Genomic DNA, 21,308 nt, shown 5'->3' on the forward strand with positions numbered 1-21,308 from the left:
CACCAACCAGAAAAAGACAAAGCTAAGAGGGAGCAAGAGTATTTTCAAAGTTTTGAGAGGCTGTTACAAATGACAGTGATCCTCCTCCTACCATCCTGCTTGAGTAGCTGACTGTGTCACTAAAGCAGTACACAAAGTAATTGTAGACATCCTGATAGCAAGATGTGGCCCTCCACCAAAATCCACACCACAACCTATAAATACTGTTCGTCTTTTTATTGAATATTCAGGTAAATATTTCACATTAATACAGGCTACATAAAGTGGAGCCACTATACGACATGAAATTTACTCAACTTTTTTCCTTTTAAGTATGTAAACAATTATACATGTATTTACCACCATAAAAGGTTGAAATCATGTAATCATCTAGTTCTCTGCTGCATACAAGTAGCATTCAGTAGTGTTTAGCCAAAAGCACTAGGTTCATCTGATTTTAAGTTCAAAATGGCTAAACTAACTGGAGAACAGAATCAGTTGAATAGGTAAATCAATTTGTTCTTACACAATGGGCAATCAAATTTTCATTGTTACAGCCCAGAGAAAAAAATTGCTTAGTTAGGCACATTAAAAAAATCCCCAGGGTTCTTCCAAGGTCATAGGTTTCCCAACAAGGCTAAAAAGGATAGACCCTCTTAAATTAGTTGACGTATTTGAGATGCATATTTCCAATGTGAGGTGCCCAGGTGCCAGGCCAAATCTGCAGTGGGGAGAAAAAAATAATTAAGAAATATAGAATATGCCCAAGTGTAAAATTCTATAATAAATACAGTACCAAATTCAGACTTATTGTGGCCCAATTTTTTAAACCTGGGTGTCTAAAGTTAGACTCCAACACAGGAGTGGTCAGATTTTCAGAGGGGCTATAGCAGTCTTCAGCGATGACCAGGTTTTTTGCATGAGCAGTAACTGGAAATGTAGAACCTGTCAGTGTGTATTATTAGTTCATCTTGTTCATAGCAAGGTGCTGAGCACTGCTGAGAATCAGGCCACTTATTTATGAGGTAGACAAGGCTTTCTTCGGACAGCTAACTGAAGTTTCCAGATCACAGGCCCTGGCACTAATAGGGGACTTCAATCACCATGACATCTGCTGGGAGAGCAATACAGCAATGCACAATCCAAGATGTTTTTGGAGGAGTGTTGGGGACAACTTCCTGGTACAAGTGCTGGAGGAACTGACTAGGGACCGTGCTCCTCTTGATCTACAGCTTACAAACAGGGAAGGATTGGTAGGAGGAAGAATTGGGTGGCAACCTAGGCAGCAGTGGCCATGAGATGGTTGAAGTCAGGATCCTCACAAAAGGAAGAAAGGAAAGTAACAGAATACAGACCCTGGACTTCAGAAAAGCAGACTTTGACTCCCTTACGGAACTGATAGGCAGAATCCCCTGGGAAGCTAATATGAGGGACAAGGAGCCCAGGAGAGCTGGCTGTATTTTAAAGAAGCCTTATTGAGGGCGCAGGAACAAACCATCCCGAAGTGCAGAAAGAATAGCAAATATGGTAGGTGACCAGCTTGGCTTAACAGTGAAATCTTCGGTGACCTTAAACTCAAAAAGGACGCTTACAAGAAGTGGAAATTTGGACAGATGACTAGGGAGGAGTATAAAAATATTGCTAGAGCATACAGGGGTGTAATCAGGAAGGCAAAGGCACAACTGGAGTTGCAGCTAGCAGGGATGTGAAGGGTAACAAGAAGGGTTTTCTACAGGCATGTTAGCAACAAGGAGATGGTCAGGGAAAGTGTGGGACCCTTACTGAATGGGAGAGGCAACCTAGTGACAGATGTTGTGGAAAAAGCTGAAGTACTCAATGCTTTTTTTGCCTGGGTCTTCACAGACAAGGTCAGCTCCCAGAATGCTGCACTGGGCAACACAGTATGGGGAGGAGGTGAGCAACCCTCAGTGGTGAAAGAGCAGGTTAAGGATTATTTAGAAAAGCTGGACGTGCACAAGTCCATGGGTCCGGATCAAATACATTCAAGGGTGCTGAGGGAGTTGGCTGATGTGATCGCAGAGCCATTGGCTATTATCTTTGAAAATTTGTGGCGATCGGGGGAGGTCCTGGACAATTGGAAAAAGGCAGATATAGTGCCCATATGTGAAAAAGGGAAGAGAGAGAACCCGGAGAACGACAGTCCCTGGCAAAATCATGAAGCAGGTCCTCAAGGAATCCATTTTGAAGCACTTGAAGGAGAGGAAGATGATCAGGAACAGTCAACATGGATTCACCAAGGGCAAGTCATACCTGACCAATCTGATTGCCTTCTATGATGAGATAACTGGCTCTGTGGATATGGGGAAAGTGGTGGATGTGATATATCTTGACTTTAGCAAAGCTTTTGATACAGTCTCCCAGAGTATTCTTGCCAGCAAGTTAAAAAAGTATGGATTGGATGAATGGACTATAAGATGGATAGAAAGCTGGTTAGATTGTCGGGCTCAACGGGTAGTGATCAACAGCTTGATGTCTAGTTGGCAGTCCGTATCAAGCGGAGTGCCCCAGAGGTTGGTCCTGGGGCTTGTTTTGTTCAACATCTTTATTAATGATCTGGATGATGGATTGCACCCTCAGCAAGTTTGCAGATGACACTAAGCTGGGGGGAGAGGTAGATACACTGGAGGGTAGAGATAGGGTCCACAGTGACCTAGACAAATTGGAGGATTGGGCCAAAAGAAATCTGATGAGGTTCAACAAGGACAAGTGCAGAGTCCTGGCCTTACGAAGAATCCCATGCACCACTACAGGCTGGGGACTGACTGGCTGAGCAGCAGTTCTGCAGAAAAGGACCTGGGGATTACAGTGGATGAGAAGCTGGATATGAGTCAGCAGTGTGCCCTTGTTGCCTAGAAGGCCAACTGCATATTAGACTGTATTAGGAGGAGCATTGCCAGCAGATCGAGGGAAGTGATTATTCCCTTCTATTCGACACTGGTGAGGCCACACCTGGAGTATTGCGTCCAGTTTTGGTCCCCTCACTACAGAAGGAATGTGGACAAATTGAAGAGTGAGGAGGGATTTGATAGCAGCCTTCAACTACCTGAAGGGAGGTTCCCAAGAGGATGGAGCGAGGTTGTTCTCAGTGCTGGCAGATGACAGAACAAGGAGCAATGGTCTCAAGTTGCAGTGAGGAAGGTCTAGGTTGGATATTAGGAAACACTATTTCACTAGGAAGGTGGTGAAACACTGGAATGGGTTATCTAGGGAGGTGGTGGAATTTAAGGCCTGGCTTGACAAAGCCCTGGCTGGGATATTTTAGTTGGTGTTGGTCCTGCTTTGAGCAGGGGATTGGACTAGATGACCGTCTGAGGTCTCTTCCAACCCTAATATTCTATGACCCTAACTTCATGTACTCAGGTTTGAAAGTTTTGGCCTGTAAACTGATCTTTAAAGCCCAGTGCCGACACATCTAAAAGACATTCTCAAAAAAAAATTATGACTGCTGATAAAATCTTTTTCCTCTACTAAGCACAAAAATATCAGTCGAGAAACCAGATAGAAAGTATTTTAAATTATGAGAAAGATACAAACAAATTTACCTGCTGAGCATCAGTACATTCTGTTGAGTTTTGGACAACCTTTATCATAGGATTCCAAGCGGGATCTGGAGTATGAAGTCCATTAAAGAGAGGCCCTCCTGGGCCGTCAGCCAGCTGAGGATGAGAAGGTATTAGAGCGCCTCCATACATGGAAATCGGTAGACCCTAAAATAGCAGAAAGAACAATCACTGTACAGTGTAGTGATTACAGACAATAACACTAGTACATCACATATAGAGTAGTATCTGTCATCTCAAAGAATCCCAGAGCGTTTTACAGAACTTATGGGCACAGATCACTTCATCCATCACTGAAATTAGAAAGAGGGGCGACTGTGCATCAGCAGTGCTACAAAGCAGTGTTGTGAGGAGAGATGAGAATACCATACCCAATTCCAGGGACAATTCAGAGCAAAGCAGAAGGCAATTGATTTTATTAGTGTTGGAATTTTGCAAGGCTCCCCATCCATTCCAATGTACTGCACAATATGAATGAAAATGCATTACCCAAAATGTTCAAACTTCATTCAAATCCTTATGCAACATTAAAGTTGCACTTACAATCATCTTGGCATTCTGTGAGAAAAATGGGAACATGTGGTGGTCTAAGCATCAAGTTTGGAATGCTCAGACTCCTTGGAACCAGAGGTTCAAATCCCAGCAGAACTAATTCAGCCCTTCATCTTCCTGAGATACCCATATTAAGTACCATCATAGTCTGAGTGTGGTTTATTTAGATGAGTCTGCAAAGTCAGATATTGTGTCTGTTCTACATGGATTTCATGTCACAATGTACTTGGGAAGTGCTCTCCTCTCCCATCAATATACCACTTGTCAGCCTAACTGAACTGCAGTGATGCTGTGTGTATAGTCTGAAAGCACAGTGGGATCCTTTAAGATGGAAGGTACTATACAATATTTTAATTGCCAACTGGAATAATGACCTTTGAGTTCATAAAAGGTGTAGTGGCTTTCTTTATAGAGCCTCACTTCCGTGGCCTCCAGCATGTGACATGACAGTTTTCATAAACATCTCCCTATACAGAACAGAAGGGGATACAGAGCTCTTTCGATACCTCCCTCCCTCAAATTTCTGTTGTCTCATTGCATAGGATATGAAAAATCTTTGTCTTGCTCACAAAAAATAAAGACTGCAACAAAGTACTTTCTCCAGATGTAACTGTAGCAATGTTCTGAGAAGACTCCAGACTATGCACATGACCCTAGACATTCCTCAAATTCTTCAACTGAATTATGACAGGGCTGTATTCTGTTTTTGCCTTGTGCTAGTTTCTGATATTAATGCCTTCTTTATGTACATAGTTCAATAGTCTCCCAACCTCCTACCACATGTGCTGAAGAAAATTACATGATATTCATATGCCTAATTTATATCTATAACTCGTGCCAGAAGCATTAAATATTAACCAGCCTGAAGAGGCGACCTAGTTCCATGTAGGAAGGAAGGAATCTAACACAGTAGGGGAGAATGGAACAGTGAAGGGTGTCACCAAGCAAGTCCATATAGACCTGGGATATTAGCAACTAGAAATAATGTTTAGTTTCAGTTATAATGTGCCCTCAGTTTGACTAGTGTCTCTCACATGTCCAAGAGTGTTTCTGGGGTGAAGGGGGGGCTACATGAATCCTCATATCTGCTAGAGCAGAGGTCCTCAAACAGTGGTCTGTGAGTTCTATTCAGGTGGTCCGTGGATAGTTCCCTCTAAGGTGTGCGCCTGGACAGCTGCACATGAGAGAATGAAGGGCTACCAGGGGCTGCTGTGGGGGGGAAGAGATCCTTCTCCTACCCAGCCCCAGCTCGGGGGCTGCTGTGGCGGGGGAGAGAGGGCACATCTATTGCATTAGAAAGGTAAGACTACTGATATTAAAATATTAGTTGTGTGCTGTTATTTGTACAACAAAAAAATGTTAATTATTAAGGTTTTTTTATATAGTGCTTTTATCCAAAGTGCTTTACAATAGTTAGCATATGGTACAAACATTTGAAAAGATCATTAAGTGGTTTGCCGAGATCCCCAGCAATTTTCAAGTGGTCCATGAAAATAAAAGTTTGAGAACCACTGTGCTAGAGCAAGGGTGTACAACACCCTTACACGGCCCACCAGAGCATTTCATAAAGCCTGCAGCCTGCTTTAACACAATATACTAATGGCCAATTCATTAGAATTTTGTCATCCTGTTTACATCATTTTAGTTTACATAAGGGTGTAAAGAGACAATGTTGTACATAGGTTGTTTCTATCTAAATACATACAAAACAAGCCGAACTTAAAATATAAATCAATACCGGTGACTTTACATCTTATTAAAATATGTACAATCTGTTTGGCCCACACAAGGTTGTGCTTATGTGTATGTGGCCCTCCCGTATAAGATTGGGCACTACTGTGCTAGAGAACATTCAGAGTTAAACAAATCTGAATGGACCAATGGCCTTGGCAAAGTTGCCCCACCTTGTTCCAGAGAAAGGGCTTTTAATGAAGTCTCTCTGGATAGTCATTTCTGGACATGCACTATCAGACAAGTCATCTGCAACCAGGCAAAACAACCCAGCTGCTTATAACAAATTCAACTTTCAAATATAACTTACTTTAGAAAAATCCACAAAGCTATTTGGCATAGGTTGGTGGAAAATGTTTGAGGGAGCCACGATTCCAGAATCATCTCTCTCCATTGGCTGATGCTGGGAAAATGTGCCTGGGTCTGATAATTGTTGATGCATTGGATGATTCCCCATTATAGGCTGAGACCAACCTGACAAGCCTTCTGGAAAGGAAGAGATTAAAAGTGGATGGTTGTAATCAATCGAGAACACTCTGGAATAAATCAATCAGCTGCACAGACCATCTCCACACGTTAAGGATCTCAGAAATAAGCATAACAATGCTGCAAAAACAAACTGGGGCATTGCTCTGAACAAATCACTTTTCAGACCTCCCCAAAACTTGTATTCTACCCTCAGACCCAATGACCTGTTAACAACAAAATATGCACACACATCTCCTATCCTCAGCTTCATGGCTCTGCCTACATGGCACTCTCACAAAGACAGGCTGTAGAAAGTACTGCACATGTAAGGTCCCACTGCATGCAGACATTTTCTTCCCCTCCCATCACCCACTGAGTTAGGCACTTTAGCACAATCCATATCCATGGTAATGCAAGGTGAGCGACTCCACAGAGTCATGCTTAGGGCAGGAGCTGGTAGGAGGTGAAAGGCAGAGAACTTTCTGAAGACTGAAGTGGGAGAAGATGGTGAAATCTGGAGACATGGGACTGGGCCTGATATTTTCTTTCAGTCTCCTATATTCCTGCACCAAATACCAAACCAATATTTCAGATGTCCCCAACACTGGGCTAAACTTTAATAGAACTGTGATCTATGAATATTGCCAATTTGTATGACAAGTTTATAACTTTAGTCTGAAAAACAGCCATGAGGAGACACCAAGGTTAATGGGATAACGTCAGACCAAATTTGGATCAAAATTTAAGCCTCATTTAAAAAAACCCTAGCTTGACAAAATTTAAGACCATTAACATTGTCATTTTATTTTGCTACATACACAATCTCTTAAAATTCCTATTGAAAACAATCTGCAGCTCAAACAGTGCACTTTGTTTTGATCTGTAAGAACTTGAAAATGGAACTACCAAAAACTGAATATAAACCTTCAGCTATTTAGAAGTCTCTTTATTTAAAAAAAAAGTAATTGCTGTTGCCTGGAACAGAACTTATTTCATATTATTCAAGAAGAGTTATGGAGGAGAAAAGTGTAAAAATTAAGGACCAATAGCACTCACTCTGAATGCCCCAGTTTTTATTTGCTTGTCATAACTGTAACCTAATTTTTAAAAATAGTTTGAGTGACAAGCTACTAATTAATGAATTGCAACCGCAGCTTTCAGACCGAGTTTTAAATTCAGAGACCAAATTTTGAGGAAAAAGGTAAAGAATTATTTGTTCTCATTCTAAAATTACATTTCTGTTCAACAGATTTAACAGTATAGAAGATTTCAATCACTCTTTCAGAGATTATGTATTTACTGTGTACCTTTGCAAGATCTAAGTCAGGTGAAAAATTCTATATTATGAGAGAAAATTGCAATGGTTCTAGCAAAACAGATTTGGCCTGAAGAAAATCAGAGTCAGTCATTACCCAATGAGGAACATTTTGGCAAAGCCCACCCTATCTCTATTAAGAAACTCTTTAGAATCTTGTGGGTGGGTTACAGATTATTTCAGAATCAATCACGAAAAACTTGGTCTGTCAGCTATAACATCAGAGGTATTTATCTCTTAAAATCCTGCAGAGTAGTTGAATAAATGAAAAGAAAAGCAATCATGAAACAAAACCTAAAGAAATACCTCTGTTCTTCCGAGACTTGATCCCATCCCAGGTGGGATACTGAGGCTGTATTAACAGCCCATCTGTAAAGAAGAGTACGTTTCTGGATTTGTACCCACATCAAGTGTTGCAAATCAATCACTTCTTTTGCCCTAACCTTCCTTTCTAATTGTGGTCCTCATGGGTCAGTTCCTCAGTGAATGAAGAAGAACTTAAAAGTCTTCCCCAATATATTCCCTTAAAAGATCAGAATATGCACAGGTTTCTCAACACTTCTCTCTCTATCCCTCCAGCTCTCTGTTTGTGACTTCCCCATGATATTCCTTTTAGTTTCTGCCTTTAAAGTAATCTTACATGCAATTGATAAAGTGTATTTTGTTCTCTGGTTTAGAAGGGAAGATTTTTACATATGACTACCATGTATTACTCTATTATTTCAAATTTGATCCTTGAAAAGCTTAAGTTTGGCATTTTGTTTTCCCCCCAATTAGTTCTCAGAATGTAGTGTCACCCTAAAATCTGAGGTTTGATTTTTTTTAAAACAGAAAGCTTACTTATTGTGTATGAGACTGACTTACCTGATACACTGTTAACTCCAAATGACCAGATACCACTATGTCCAACAGGAGCCGTAAAGTTAGTTCCTAAGGGGGTAGGAGTGACAGAACCTCCCTGCCGAATTCTAGCAAGCCTTTCCGTCCCAATAGGAGGTGGTACCTTTCGATCTTGACTTGTGCTACCTGCTTTTGGCTGGCCCAAGTTAGAAGGTGCAGAAGCAGCTGAAAGGGGTGAAGATGATCCCGATGAAACTGATGGAATAGGAGATTCACCTGGTGACAAAATATTTCTCTTGCTTTATTATACATGGAACATTTAAGTCATGTTAAATACCACAATTTCCCCTCTAAACTGCCAATCTGTATTCTGTAATGCAGATTATGAAAGGTGTAAAAGTTCATTGATTTATAATCTTTTGGGGCTAGTGAGAGAATTTAGTTATTTGTGGCAGAATAGTCATTGCATTGATTGCTGTCTGGCCCACTGGAAAGATTCTTCACCAGTGATTTTGTATCTTACATTAGTTGCATAAATGGTTCCAACCACAGGATAGTATGACATTTTCTAGATCTTGTCTAGTAAATCTAAAATATTTACAAGGACAAGAAAACTGGAAGACTGTATGAAGAGATCTGCAAATCTTGGCCTAAATTTTCCAGGCACTCAACTGGCCTTGTTTTCAGAGGTGCTGAGCATCCCCAACTCCCAGTGGGATATAGGCTCAGGGTGCGATTTTCCAAAAACGCGCAAATGACTTAGAAGCATAAGTTCCATTGACCTTTAGTTTTGGCACCCAAGTTTATTTTGGCCTTTGTACTCCGGGAGTTGCCATCACTAAGATTCTGAATTGCAAAGATCCAAGCTTCTCATGTGGCCACTCTCTCTCTCAGATTTGCTCCATAAAAGTCCTCACTGTCATTTCAAACAATTTAAAAATTTCAATGAATTTTAAGATATATAAAATATTAATTGCAGAAGTCTCATTTTTAAAACCTTTAAAATAAAGCATAATTCAATCTGAGAAAGTCACGCCAATTTCATCTGAAGCAGTTTTACACTACAAGAAAGCTCCCCGCGTTGTGATCACACAAAAATTAACCTTCTCTTCACAGAGTTTAAGGGTACATCTACACTGCAAAAAAACCCAACCAAACAAAAAAAACCCCAAAACAAACCCTGCAGCAGTAAGCCTCAGAGCCTGTGTCAACTGAATTGGGCTCGGGTTATGGGGCTAAAAATTGCAGCGTAGACATTCTTGATCAGCCTGGAGCCTGGCCTCTTAGCCCCACTCTCCCCTTGCTGCTTTTCAGAGATGAGGTCCAGCCTGAGCCAGAATATTTATATTGTTACTTTCAGCCCCATGGTGCAAGCTGGAGTCAGTTAACCTGGACTCTGAAACTTGCTGCCACAGGTCTTTTTTTGCAGCGTAGACATACCCCTAAGCCTCCTGAAGCTGCATCAAGAGAGGTAATACGAATGGAACCTATGGCATTTCACATAAGATATCCATAAAATGTTTTGTGATGCCATTTCACACATTTCCCATCTTTACTGAGGCTAAAAGCAATTTCCAATAATAGTTTCTAAAGCCACTGGTTGCTTTCCCCTCTAAGTTAGAAATCAACTAGTAGCTAAAGACAATAACTAAAACACTGAAAATATATAGATAATTAAGACAGACCCATGAAGTTCCTACATGAATTTGTAGCACTCGTCCAAGGATGTGGTGAAAAATGCTGTCTGTTAAAGCTGGGAGTCCCAACAGGTGCTGGCCCTTGAAGATAAACCCGTTGTATGTTTGCTGAAAAACCTGTCAGAGGAGCTGAAGAGGCAGCTGAAGAGCCGTTGGATGGATCTAGAGAGGGCAAGCCTGAAATAAATGTAAAACTTATGAAATATACCTATTTGGAAAAATAATTCAGAGCACCATGAAGATTCACTGCTCCAAATACAATTTAAACTTATTGTCCAGTCACCCTTTTCATGGGTATTTACAGGTGCAATGAGTTTTTGCAGGTTACAGGCTAAGGGAGAAATTACATACTGGTATATGTATTTTTCAATCTTGCTCTTTGTCAGCCTACAGCTGTTATCACACAAAGCTCTACCTCAGGGTACTCTATTTTTTGTCAAGGACCAATTTTTTTAGTCAAGGTGTAGCCAACGTCCAGACTCCAGAGCAAATAAAAAAAAAACAATGAAAAATAAAAAGAACTGGGGTCTGGTCAAAAGTGTCTGGTGGTCCAGATTTGGCCCAGCTATTGACTACCCCTGATCTACCTTCACCTACCATGAGATATGAAGGCAAACCCAAGACAAGCTTACCACATAAGTAAATCCCAACTTACTCCTCTGTCTAGAATTCTCCAGAGCTAACCAAGACGTACAATATAAGTTAAAAACAATAAAAAAAATTGAAGTAAGAAGATTGAAAATGATCCATTAGTACCAGGGCAGTAATTCATAATATATTTCTTGCCCATCCTACAGCTGGGTCCATAAGTAGAGTGCATACAGTATTCCGTGCCCCAAAAAGTGGGGTAAGACTGATATTTGCGTAGTGTGATGGTTGGAAGCAGTTTCTCAGCACAAGGCTGCATTCCAAATAGGAGCAAAACCGAGTCTCCTTTAAAACAAGCGGCATGGGGAGTTGAATTTTCTGATCAAGCCAAAGCCTCGCCACCAAAATACCTTAAAGACCTTTATCATAGCTTGGTAATAATCAAATATGATAATAAATACAGGGAATCAGAGAGGTTGTTTTGTTGGTGGTGGTTTCTGGAGCCTGTGGGAATCACAGCCGCCATTAGAGAAGGGTGCTGACAGAACTGTTGAGGGGCTCAAGTTAATAACCACAATCAGGACGAACTAAGGCCCTTTCTGGAAGGTCAGGGACAAAAATACCTAGTTATGGTAGTCAGAGAGGGGGTGGTGGTTGTTGGACAGGAGGGGTCATGCACTGTGTTTTTTTTCCTGTCCCTCTGACTTACCAGCCTCTTGGAAACATTCCTGGTTATCCTATTTCACCCTAGTTGGAACAGAAAAAAAATCCAACCAACCCAGAATCTCTGGTGTGTTGCTTTCAAAATGTTAGGTCCTGGTGCTGAATTTCTGCTTCAAGCAGCTTAAGGCTTGCCTGCCATGCTTCACCTAAGCCTGGAGAACCAAGTAGCCAGGGAGTACTGGCTTGGAGATTCTACAAATCCAGCTCCTGCTGCTAAAGCACTGCAAACAAACAGATTAAGTCTGCCTGCCATAATATCGTACAGTGAGGGAGGCAGTGCATTATTGTGCAGCTGGGCCATGTGCAGGAATCCCTTTGATCTATACTGCCTTGTTTTCTCCTTAAATATCAGTTTCCTGCAGACTCTTCTCAAAGATCCTCTCCCCACCAAGGAGGCACCAAGGAGAGGAAGAAAAATCAAAAGACAATAGAAAATGCTTCTGCCTGAAAAGAGAGAGAGAAAATAGAGAGGAGAGGCCTAGAGGAACCACCCACTTCAGGTGTTGGTGACACCTTAGGAAGTTAGAGAGGGAGATAGTTCTCTGGACAGCTCCTTCATCTCACATTACATTGTGAAACTAGAGAAGTTAAAAAAAGAAGCACCTTTATGCTTGAAAGATGAAGTGGAATAACCCAACTGTAATGGATCATGAAGCACAAGATGCTCATGAGGGAGAACTGAGTGAGGAAGAATAACCTTTGCAGAGCTTTGATCAATGTTCAGAGAATGCACCCTGATTTGAGATTCAATTTTCATGGACAAGGGACTAGGCAATGCTTTGTGTAGGTTGTCTGTAAAAAGAGTACTGTTTGTTGGCACATATTTGATGTAGGCAAGTCTACTGGCACAGAAATTATGCTAGAGTTGTGTCTAGTAATAAGTTACTGTTGAAGCAAGTGATCGTTCTTAATATCTCCCAGCTGGGGCCTCCCTCCTTGTGGTGGGGCAACTGATGGTACTCACTTGCCAATTCCCTGCTCCTCATACAAAGCTCAGAAGTAGGCCAATCCGAAAGGCTCCTACTCCATTGTGATGCATGTAATAGTGAATCAGAGAGAAAAGGTGGATGAGGTAATATCTTCTATTGGTCCAACTTTTGTTGGAGAAAGAGAAACTGTTGAGCTTACACTGAGCTCTTCTTCAGCTGGTGGATCAGAGGCTGGTTCTTGGATAATTACAATGGCTGGCTGGACAAAGTGCCCAATGGACTGATTTTCAAGGACTCTTGTACAGAAAGTGGCATTTCCTACAGCATTGGCTCATTAACTGGGTCTCTGTCTATAGTGAATGTTGGAGATAACCATTCATAGTAATGGAAACTTAGGTAGATCCCTGTCTATCAGTGTCATCTGCATATCTCTTCAACAAGAGTTGAATGTGCCTTTGGAAGATTGATGGCGAGATGCCTTCTAAAGCACAATGATTCTGTATCCAATGTAATTTAAGTGTTGTGTTTTGCACACTTCTGAGAGCAAGGGGGAATGTTTCTGCAGGAAGTGACTGAAGCGCTGCTATATTTTAATCAGCCTGAAACTTCTGAAGTGCACAAGTTCAGCACTGTCAGTTTCAGGTAGGCTAACATGATAAAAGATGCCACCTTCTATTAATACTTTGCCCCTGCAATAGTAGAGGAAAGAAGAACCAATCCAATACCAATAAGGGCTACTGTGCGCAACACACTAAGCAGTGTGTGAACTGGTTTTAGTCACCAACTTCCCACTTATGTATTCTGCTTGATTACTGCATCATACTTTGGAGGAATAGTAACATGCTTAAATTAGTGTCAAATTATGCCATTTCAAACGTGTTTCTCTGGCTGGATTAGCCAAATTTGCATAATGAGCATCCGTAGCATGAGACTGTGTCCTGATGCTACATGAAAACTATGCTCAAAGTACAGTTTCTCAAGGCTCCAAGATACTTCTGTGTAGACTGTTTGCCAACTGCCAGGGCTAACTTAACCTGGATCATTGCTACTCCAGATCTCAAGGAAGACCCTCAAAATCAGATTCACATTGTGAGGGCATCTGTTGTGTGTGGTTTCAAGGAATTGTGATGGTGTTACAGCTCAAGGTATGCCAGCATACTGTAATGCATTTTAACCTAACACAGACAGACTTGGTCCTCAAACGTAGAGGAAGCATAACAAGTGACTGAAATGGATTCCTTCTGGTTTTGTCTGGAGCCTTCTAAAAAGGAGCATGCAAATCTGTCCCCAATTCTGCAAACTGCTAGGACTAGCAGACATGAAAAGTGAAGGCAGGACAAAAAGACAGTTTTCCTGAATGGACCCAGAGCCATAACCCATGGCAGGGAACCAAAAATATCTGGAAAGAAAGTGGGCAAATTGGGATTCTCTGCTTTCAATCTTAATTTTTGGTATCAGTCTGCTTACGACATGAAGGTGCTTGTCAAAACTCCTACTTTAAGACTCAAACAAGTGAGGAACTTAACTGGGCTTTCTGCTGCAAACCAACTTATAAACGTGAACTCCAAGAGACTAAGTTTGTGGAAATCCAAGTATTCCTAACTGTACCCCAAAGGTACAGAAGAACTCAAGTGAAAAAGAAACTTGGCAAACAAACCATTACTCAATGTTACAGGTGCAATGTCATATCTAGCAGCCATTTTGATAAATCTCACCTTACTGGTACAATATATGAAGATACTGTATACTGGCCCACCAGCAAGGACTGCCAGACTGTCTAAAGCCCAGGGCTGCTGCACTCCACAGCACAGTATTGTACGTCAGTAACAAATGGGACTTTTTGACTTCAAAGAACTATGAGAAACCTATAATTCAAGTATATACCATCAGCCAAACAAGCTCCAATTTTGATAGACAGAAGAACACTCTTTCCTGTGTGGCTAACCTGTCCTTCAGCCCGAGGTAAGCACCCAAGAAGTACACCTCCACTTCATCCCAGGATAGATAAAAATGGATTTAAAACTGGATTTTTAAATTAAAACACAAGTTTGTTATTAAAAATAAGCCTATTTAAAATTTGAAATTATGACAACCTATGCTAAGGCCTAAATTTACTCTAATCTACTAAAATAATTTAAATTAAATAAAAAAAAGTTAAGCAGTATCTATTTACTGCCAAAATTTTAAAGAAAGTCAAACCACTGAACTGGCGGACACCACTGGCTAAACAACTGAAATGAGAGTTCGCTGAAATGCTAAACCAGCTTCTCTCAGCAGTCGCCTCTTCTGCAGGTACAGAGAAAATATTGTCTTCATTTCAGTTCAATGATTAGTTCACTCAAAGTTAAAAACCACTAGAAAATTGAAAAAAAAAGTAGGAAAGCTTGTTTTCCAGTTTATGAATAAAAACTAGATGTAAGGATAAGACCTACTAGTTTTAAAATCCTGAAGGACATAATGCAAGAAACAATCAGTTCAATAAACTAACTGCAGAAACTTCCTTTGTTTAATAAATCTGTTAGTTTTAAATACAAAACGTGTTGATAAAATGAGTTATTTTTGCATTTAGTTGAATTTGAGTTCCCATCCAAACAGAACTTAACACACAAAAAAAATCTAGTAAACAAGAAATGCATTATTCAAAATTTTCTAATGTAGTAAAAATTAAGAATCTGAATAAATGCAAATTAAGCTATATAACTGCTTAAACATGTACAGATGTGTATCCTGGTTTTCAAAAAGCATATTTAGTGTAAAGGTTGTATTTAATTGCAACTGAAAACGTCTTCGGGCTTGTCTTCACATACTTTAGTGAAGACACTACTACGCCAATGGGAGAGCTTCTCCTGTCAGCATAGTTAACCCACCTCCTCAAGAGGTGGTAGCTGTGCGACAGCGCTGTCTACATGGGTGGTTAGGCTAGTATAATTACATCACTCGGGGTGTGCATTTTTCACATCCTGGAGCAACACAGTTATACCAATATAGGTCTGTAGCGTAGACCTGGCCTTAATGGTTATCACCAATGAGAATCAACCTCTCTTTAGGAAAATAAAAAAAATACAAATGCAAAACATGATTAAAATTGATGGATTTAAATCAAGATTTCCTGCTTGCTAATTTAATCATGATTTAAATCAATCCACCCTGCTTTATCTCATCTAAAAGACTGACTGCAAGGTCTGACTAATGACAGGGTGACATCTGTGAAAAAATGGAAGTAAATGAAGCTGACTGAGCCAGCTGCTCTTCTATACACACACATCTGCAAGGGGATGATGCTGGAGCAGGCCAAAGACCACTGACACTTTCTAGATAACAAGACCTGGACAATCTGAATAGCTCTGAGAAACTATTGTTCTTATTACCCACCATCAACTTAAATCCTCTTTTCCCTAAGCAGAGACAAATGAACTCAATCTGAAGAGCTTCAGATTCCAGGCAGGGTAGCAGATTATGTAACAGACTCAAGACCTGAAACTTTTACTTTTGCCTTCTTGTTCTGTGGTTAGAGGATGTAACAGACCTCTACATATGGGACTGCCAACTATAGGACTGGGGAGAAGAGGTGGCACAACTTTGTTTTTTTAAAGCATATAATCAATTTTTAAATGCCCCAGCCAAATTCCAACTTGGATAATTTACATTCTGTCAGAATCCCCTGGTTTCAATTGAAAAAAATATTCCTCACTTTTCTTCCAGAAGACACTTGTGTAAGGTGTGCTGCAGCATAATTCTTACCATTTCTAACTCAGTGGTTTATGTAGAGTCTAAAGAACCTTAATATATTTGGAGTGAAATGAGTGAGGGATTTAAAGTGTTGTAGCCATGTTAGTCCCGCAATATGACAACGACAAAGTGGGTGAGGTACTATGTTTTACTGGACCAACTTGTTGGTAAGAGACCAGCTCTGTGTAAACTCAAAAGAAAGCTGGTCTCTTTCACCAACTGAAGTTGGTCCAATAAAACATCTTGCCTCATGCACCTTGTCTCTCTCAGAGATTTTAAGTTATTTTACAGTTCTATTTTGTAGCATTTTGTATGAAAAATGGGTAACTTCAGAATTTTAATAGTTACCCCGTGTGAAGGAGTTTCATTTTCCTTTACAAGCATAATTGCCTTCAGAGCCATTCTAGGTACATAATCCATGGGATCTGAGTGATTTGACAGACTGTCTATTTACCACATCTTCCTGAACAACTTTGACCATCCATGAGAAAAAGAGGAGCTGGTAAAAAGGCAATGTTTCTCGAGTCCATTGGAGCAGGACTTGACTGTTCTACTGTTAGAGGATTGGATGAATGAGGTCAGACTACTCCAGCTATTACAGTTCTAGCTGCATTTGGTTCTATTTGATGTACTGGGAGCAGAGATCATATGCAGCCTAACTGCTTGTGCTCTTCACAATGCAACTAACTAGTTTAAATTTAAATATTTAAAAAAAACTCTGAGACACCCTGGCAAACATTTTCTGACTTTTGATGTTAGACATCTAAAGAGAAGTGGCCTGGTTTCAGAAGTGCTGAGCACCCAGAGTCCCATTTGAACTCAATGGGAATGTATCACTTGTGAAAATCTATTCACTTATTTAGGTGCCTAACTTCAGTATCCAAGTTTGGAAATTTTGGCCCAAAGTTTTAAAAGGGTTTGTGAGATGGTGTTGGGTGAAAGACTTGAAGAAAATTAACTTAGGAAAGCTGGGAAGTGAGGCTCTCTAGACACCTGTCTTCAAAATACAGTCATCTTCTGACATATGAACAAATCTGAAAAGCAATGAGGTAAGGGTAACATCCTTTATGTGTCTACTAGGTAAATGTCAGGGAAAAGGAAGGAGGACTGTCAAGCATTCAGTCCCTTACTAAGTCCCATATGCTGATAATGTTAAGTGAGCAAGTTCAAAACACCAAGAGGACAGGGTTCCAACAAGATCCCCATCTGCTACTACGCTTGGTCTAGCACCATGACAATCCATCCTTCCTCTGGATGGAATCAATATTAAGACACCTGTGGGTGGAGTTTCAACAAGTGTCACAAGACCCTTACTTCCTAAAAGAGCTAATGGTGGTTGCTTCTGCAGCATTACCAGCACCTGACAGATCAGAGCTAGGAAAAAGAATTGGATGTGTATAATTTTAAACAGCTTTTGAAATTACACATGGCAAGTTCAGCTCTCAGGTTGGCGTCCTTTTGCATATTACCTTGTAAAATCTTTCTGGAGCAATTTGAGAATAGGGTCAAAGACTAATGGCAGGATTGTCTCTATGCCAGAGTAACGAAGAGTCCTGTGGCACCTTACAGACTAACAGACGTATTGGAGCATAAACTTTCGCATGCGTCTGACAAAGTGGGTATTCACCCATGAAAGCTTATGCTCCAAAACGTCTGTTAATCTATAAGGTGCCACAGGACTCTCTGTTGCTTTTTACAGATCCAGACTAACACGGCTACCCCTCTGATACTATGCCAGAGTAGAAACTTTGTGGACTTACCTACAGGGCTGGTAGAAACTCTCTGGGAAGGTGGCCTGAATCCAGGAGCCTTGGAGTTATCAGGATGCACATTTTCTATGTGTCCAAGCACAGAGTTACTCAGAAAAGTAGACTGAACAGTGAAAGATGGGTCTGCTGCTGCTCGTGTGGATAGTGGACAGTCTCCCCATCCTTGGTTGGCTGGCACCTGGTTACTATCAAAAAGACTACTGAAGTGATTGAAAAGTGTTGCTGGGCCAAACGTAGGAGGCAATGATTTGTTTGCAGGGTTAATGTGCATCTGAGAACCGTTCATAACGTTCATGGCTGATGAAAGCTGCACTGCAGCAGGTGGACCTTGAGATGGCGTTAAAGGAACTGGATTTGTAACAAAAATAGACTGATGATCTTGGTGTAGGTTTGCATTTGGTACCACTGAATAGAAAGAACCTCTAGGCTGCATTCTGTGAGAAACTCGAGGTGCTGGTACAGCTAACTGAGGTAAATTACTGTTGTCCTGATTATCTGCAGCAATTGATCTGGGTGAAGCTAAGCTTAACGGAGTGGGTTCTGAGCTAGAGGAAAAAGGCATGGACACAGAAGAACTTATATCTGACATGCTGGTTGGCAGTATCTCATCTTGGACGTTATTTAGAGGTGCAGGGCTGCTAGATGGGCGAGTTTCTAGGACTCCTGGATTGCTGCTAGCGGATATATTGCAACTACTTGCAACTGAAGATGGTGCACACGTGTTTCCAGTAGGTTGGTCTGGTGTTGACACCTTCTCTTTGGGTGCTGAGATAGCTGAGAAAGAGTCCGTTTTAAGTGCAGAATGCTGTGTTTGTGGAACATTAGAGGGCAGAAATGCTGTGGGAACTTGCCCGTTGTTTGCAGGTGCAGAGGAAGGAGAAGGCAGAGTGCTACAGGTGCTTGTCACAGTTGAGATTGCTGTTGCCACCGCACTTGTTTTTGGAACACAGGCGAACAACTGCTTTCTGACTGATGAGGGAGTCCGACTACTTGTTGCACATAGCGGTTGGGTGGAAGCAACTACAGAAGAGACAGTAATAGGACAGCTAGCAGTAGCTAATCCAGTAGACTCTGTCTGTAAAATATTCCCATTCTGGTTACCTACACGACTTGAACTATTATGCTTTGGAGAGCTGTTTGTGCTGCTAGGATTAACTGGTCTCACTGGGAATGGTCCCCAAGTGTTGGGCGAAGGTGAAAAAGTTCCTCCAAACTGGGCCATAGGTAAGCGAGGGTGCCGAATCTGTTGCATAGTTTGGGCAGCCAGCAAGGCAAAATGAGGGTGGGAATAAGCTAAGGGAAGAGACACTGGAAAAGAAGAACGCACATTTGCTGGAACATTCTTGTTTAATTTGTTAGTGGGCTGGAAAGTAGAAAGTGTCGATGACTGTGATGTGACAAGAGGTGGTGCTCCGAGCGGAAAGGAGTTTTTGTTGGAAGCAGCTGCGGTACTGACTCCAGATGAAAAGTTTGCATGAATTGATTTGGTGTTTGGAGCAGGTGTTCTTATATGAGTTTTAGGAATTAAGTCTTCCAGTTCCTTGGCGGGATCTTGAATAAGGGCACTGATAAGTTGCACTGCATACCTTGTTGATTCCGTACCGCCCCTGAAATTAAAAACAAGTATTAATCTTCTCTCTGGAATGGAATTCTCACTTTGCTGCAACACTTCTTGAACTAAACAATTTCTTTTGGCTATATTAGTGCAGTATTTGATAGAACAGTCAAGAAGTTTTATTTCTTGATATCTGCTTTTTTATGGTTTAACTTTGTGTAAGTATCAGATTTTCAGCATGTCCTGCTGTCAGAAATTTATGCACTATACACTAGTGCCAAAGAGCCAATATGTCCTACCTTAAAGATAAGCAGACTGTGTAAGAAAAATCTTGTACCGACTCAATTTACAATTATTTTGTTTCCATGTATCGTACCTTATTGTGATCATTCTCTCTCCATTCTTATCTTTTTGTTTGTCCACATCAATATGAGCACCAGTGACATCTTGAATTGCAGTGATGTTGCACCCACCTCTTCCCATTATTCTAGATACGACAGAAGCTGGGACAGATAATTTCTTAGACCTATATCACAAAGATTGCAAATTTGTGAAGTCATGTTGGAGACATTTTAAAAGTGCCAAAATCTCTCGTTTGGCAACTGAACATCTCAATATTTTTACATTTCAGGGCAGCAAGTGGTTTTCTGCTGGTATTGAATTCACCCTTTGGAGCCTCCCTAAAACTTCCCCACTGAAATTACTTGTTACCCTGAGCACTTCTGAAGTTTCTTCAGAACACTTATTCAACCAAGTACACCTCTACCTCAATATAACACTGTCCTCAGGAGCCAAAAAAAAAATCTTACTGCGTTATAGGTGAAACCGTGTTATATCGAACTTGCTTTGATCCGCCGGAGCGCACAGGCCCCCCTAGCGCTGCTTTATTGCGTTATATCCGAATTCGTGTTTTATCGGGTCGTGTTATATCAGGGTAGAGGTGTATATCACATCATATAGATGTATATTATACAATATACATGCTGTTTTGGACATATAGTTCTTCATCTTTTGTCCTAACCTGTGTATTTTTAAAATGTAAGCAAGATTAAATCCTAAGTGACTCTCTTACTAATTAAAATGTAAAGTATCAAGCATCTTTGGATCACAGGGATTAGCCACTGGATACAAGTTGCTTCTACTAGTACAGGGTTCGGCAACCTTTCAGAAGTGGTGTGCCACTTCATTCATTCACTCTAATTTAAGGTTTTGCATGCCAGTAATACATTTTAATGTTCTTAGAAGGTCTCTTTCTATAAGTCTATAATATATAACTAAACTATTGTTGTATGTAAAGTAAATAAGGTTTTTAAAGTGTTTAAGAAACTTCATTTAAAATTAAATAAAATGCAGAGCCCCCTGGACCGGTGGCCAGGACCCAGGCACTGAGTGCCACTGAAAATCAGCTCGCGTGCCACCTTCGGCACCCATGCCATAGGTTGCCTATCCCTGTACTAATATATAGCCAGACTGATAATCTTTGAAATACCACCTGCTTGAGCAAGACTTTAAAATCAGGGTCTTGATCCAACATCCCAGTAGAATTAATATCTCCTAGACCTCAAGTGAGAAACTACAAATGCTCTGGAAGATTGCCAGTGACCCTACACAATGGTTTATAGCAAGCAGGCCAACTGTGCAATTCAAGGGTCCAAAGGGATGCTGGAAGCCACTATGAAGGCAGCACAGATTTTCAGAAGAACATTTATTTTTAGGCCATGATACTGCAACCCAAACAAACACTCAATGGACTTATTAAGTGAACTCCTAGGATTTTCAAATTCATATGGCATTGGTGGATCAGTGCAGGCATATGGCAATGGGAAGCCTTAGAACACCAGCTATGCTTGCA

General features: G+C 40.9%; 1 protein-coding gene across 9 annotated transcripts in view; it reads right to left on the reverse strand.

The window, feature by feature from the left end:
• Positions 1-201: 201 nt before the first annotated feature.
• The window catches only part of ANKHD1 (ankyrin repeat and KH domain containing 1), a 182,546-nt gene continuing 161,439 nt past the window's right edge, over positions 202-21,308 (reverse strand). For 4 of the 9 annotated variants that reach the window (XM_045027030.1, XM_045027032.1, XM_045027036.1 and 1 more), the window contains 8 exons: positions 19,833-19,982; positions 17,893-19,508; positions 10,152-10,340; positions 8,491-8,742; positions 7,933-7,995; positions 6,154-6,329; positions 3,543-3,707; positions 202-700 (listed from right to left, as the gene is read on the reverse strand). In XM_045027030.1, coding sequence (XP_044882965.1) covers positions 641-700; positions 3,543-3,707; positions 6,154-6,329; positions 7,933-7,995; positions 8,491-8,742; positions 10,152-10,340; positions 17,893-19,508; positions 19,833-19,982 — 2,671 coding nt within the window. In that variant the 3' untranslated portion in view covers positions 202-640. The remainder of the gene's footprint in view (positions 701-3,542; positions 3,708-6,153; positions 6,330-7,932; positions 7,996-8,490; positions 8,743-10,151; positions 10,341-17,892; positions 19,509-19,832; positions 19,983-21,308) is intronic. The other 5 variants (XM_045027033.1, XM_045027037.1, XM_045027038.1 and 2 more) reach the window with 3 other exon arrangements.

This window comes from Mauremys mutica, chromosome 8 (genome assembly GCF_020497125.1).
Source record: "Mauremys mutica isolate MM-2020 ecotype Southern chromosome 8, ASM2049712v1, whole genome shotgun sequence".
Lineage (NCBI taxonomy): Eukaryota > Metazoa > Chordata > Testudines > Geoemydidae > Mauremys > Mauremys mutica.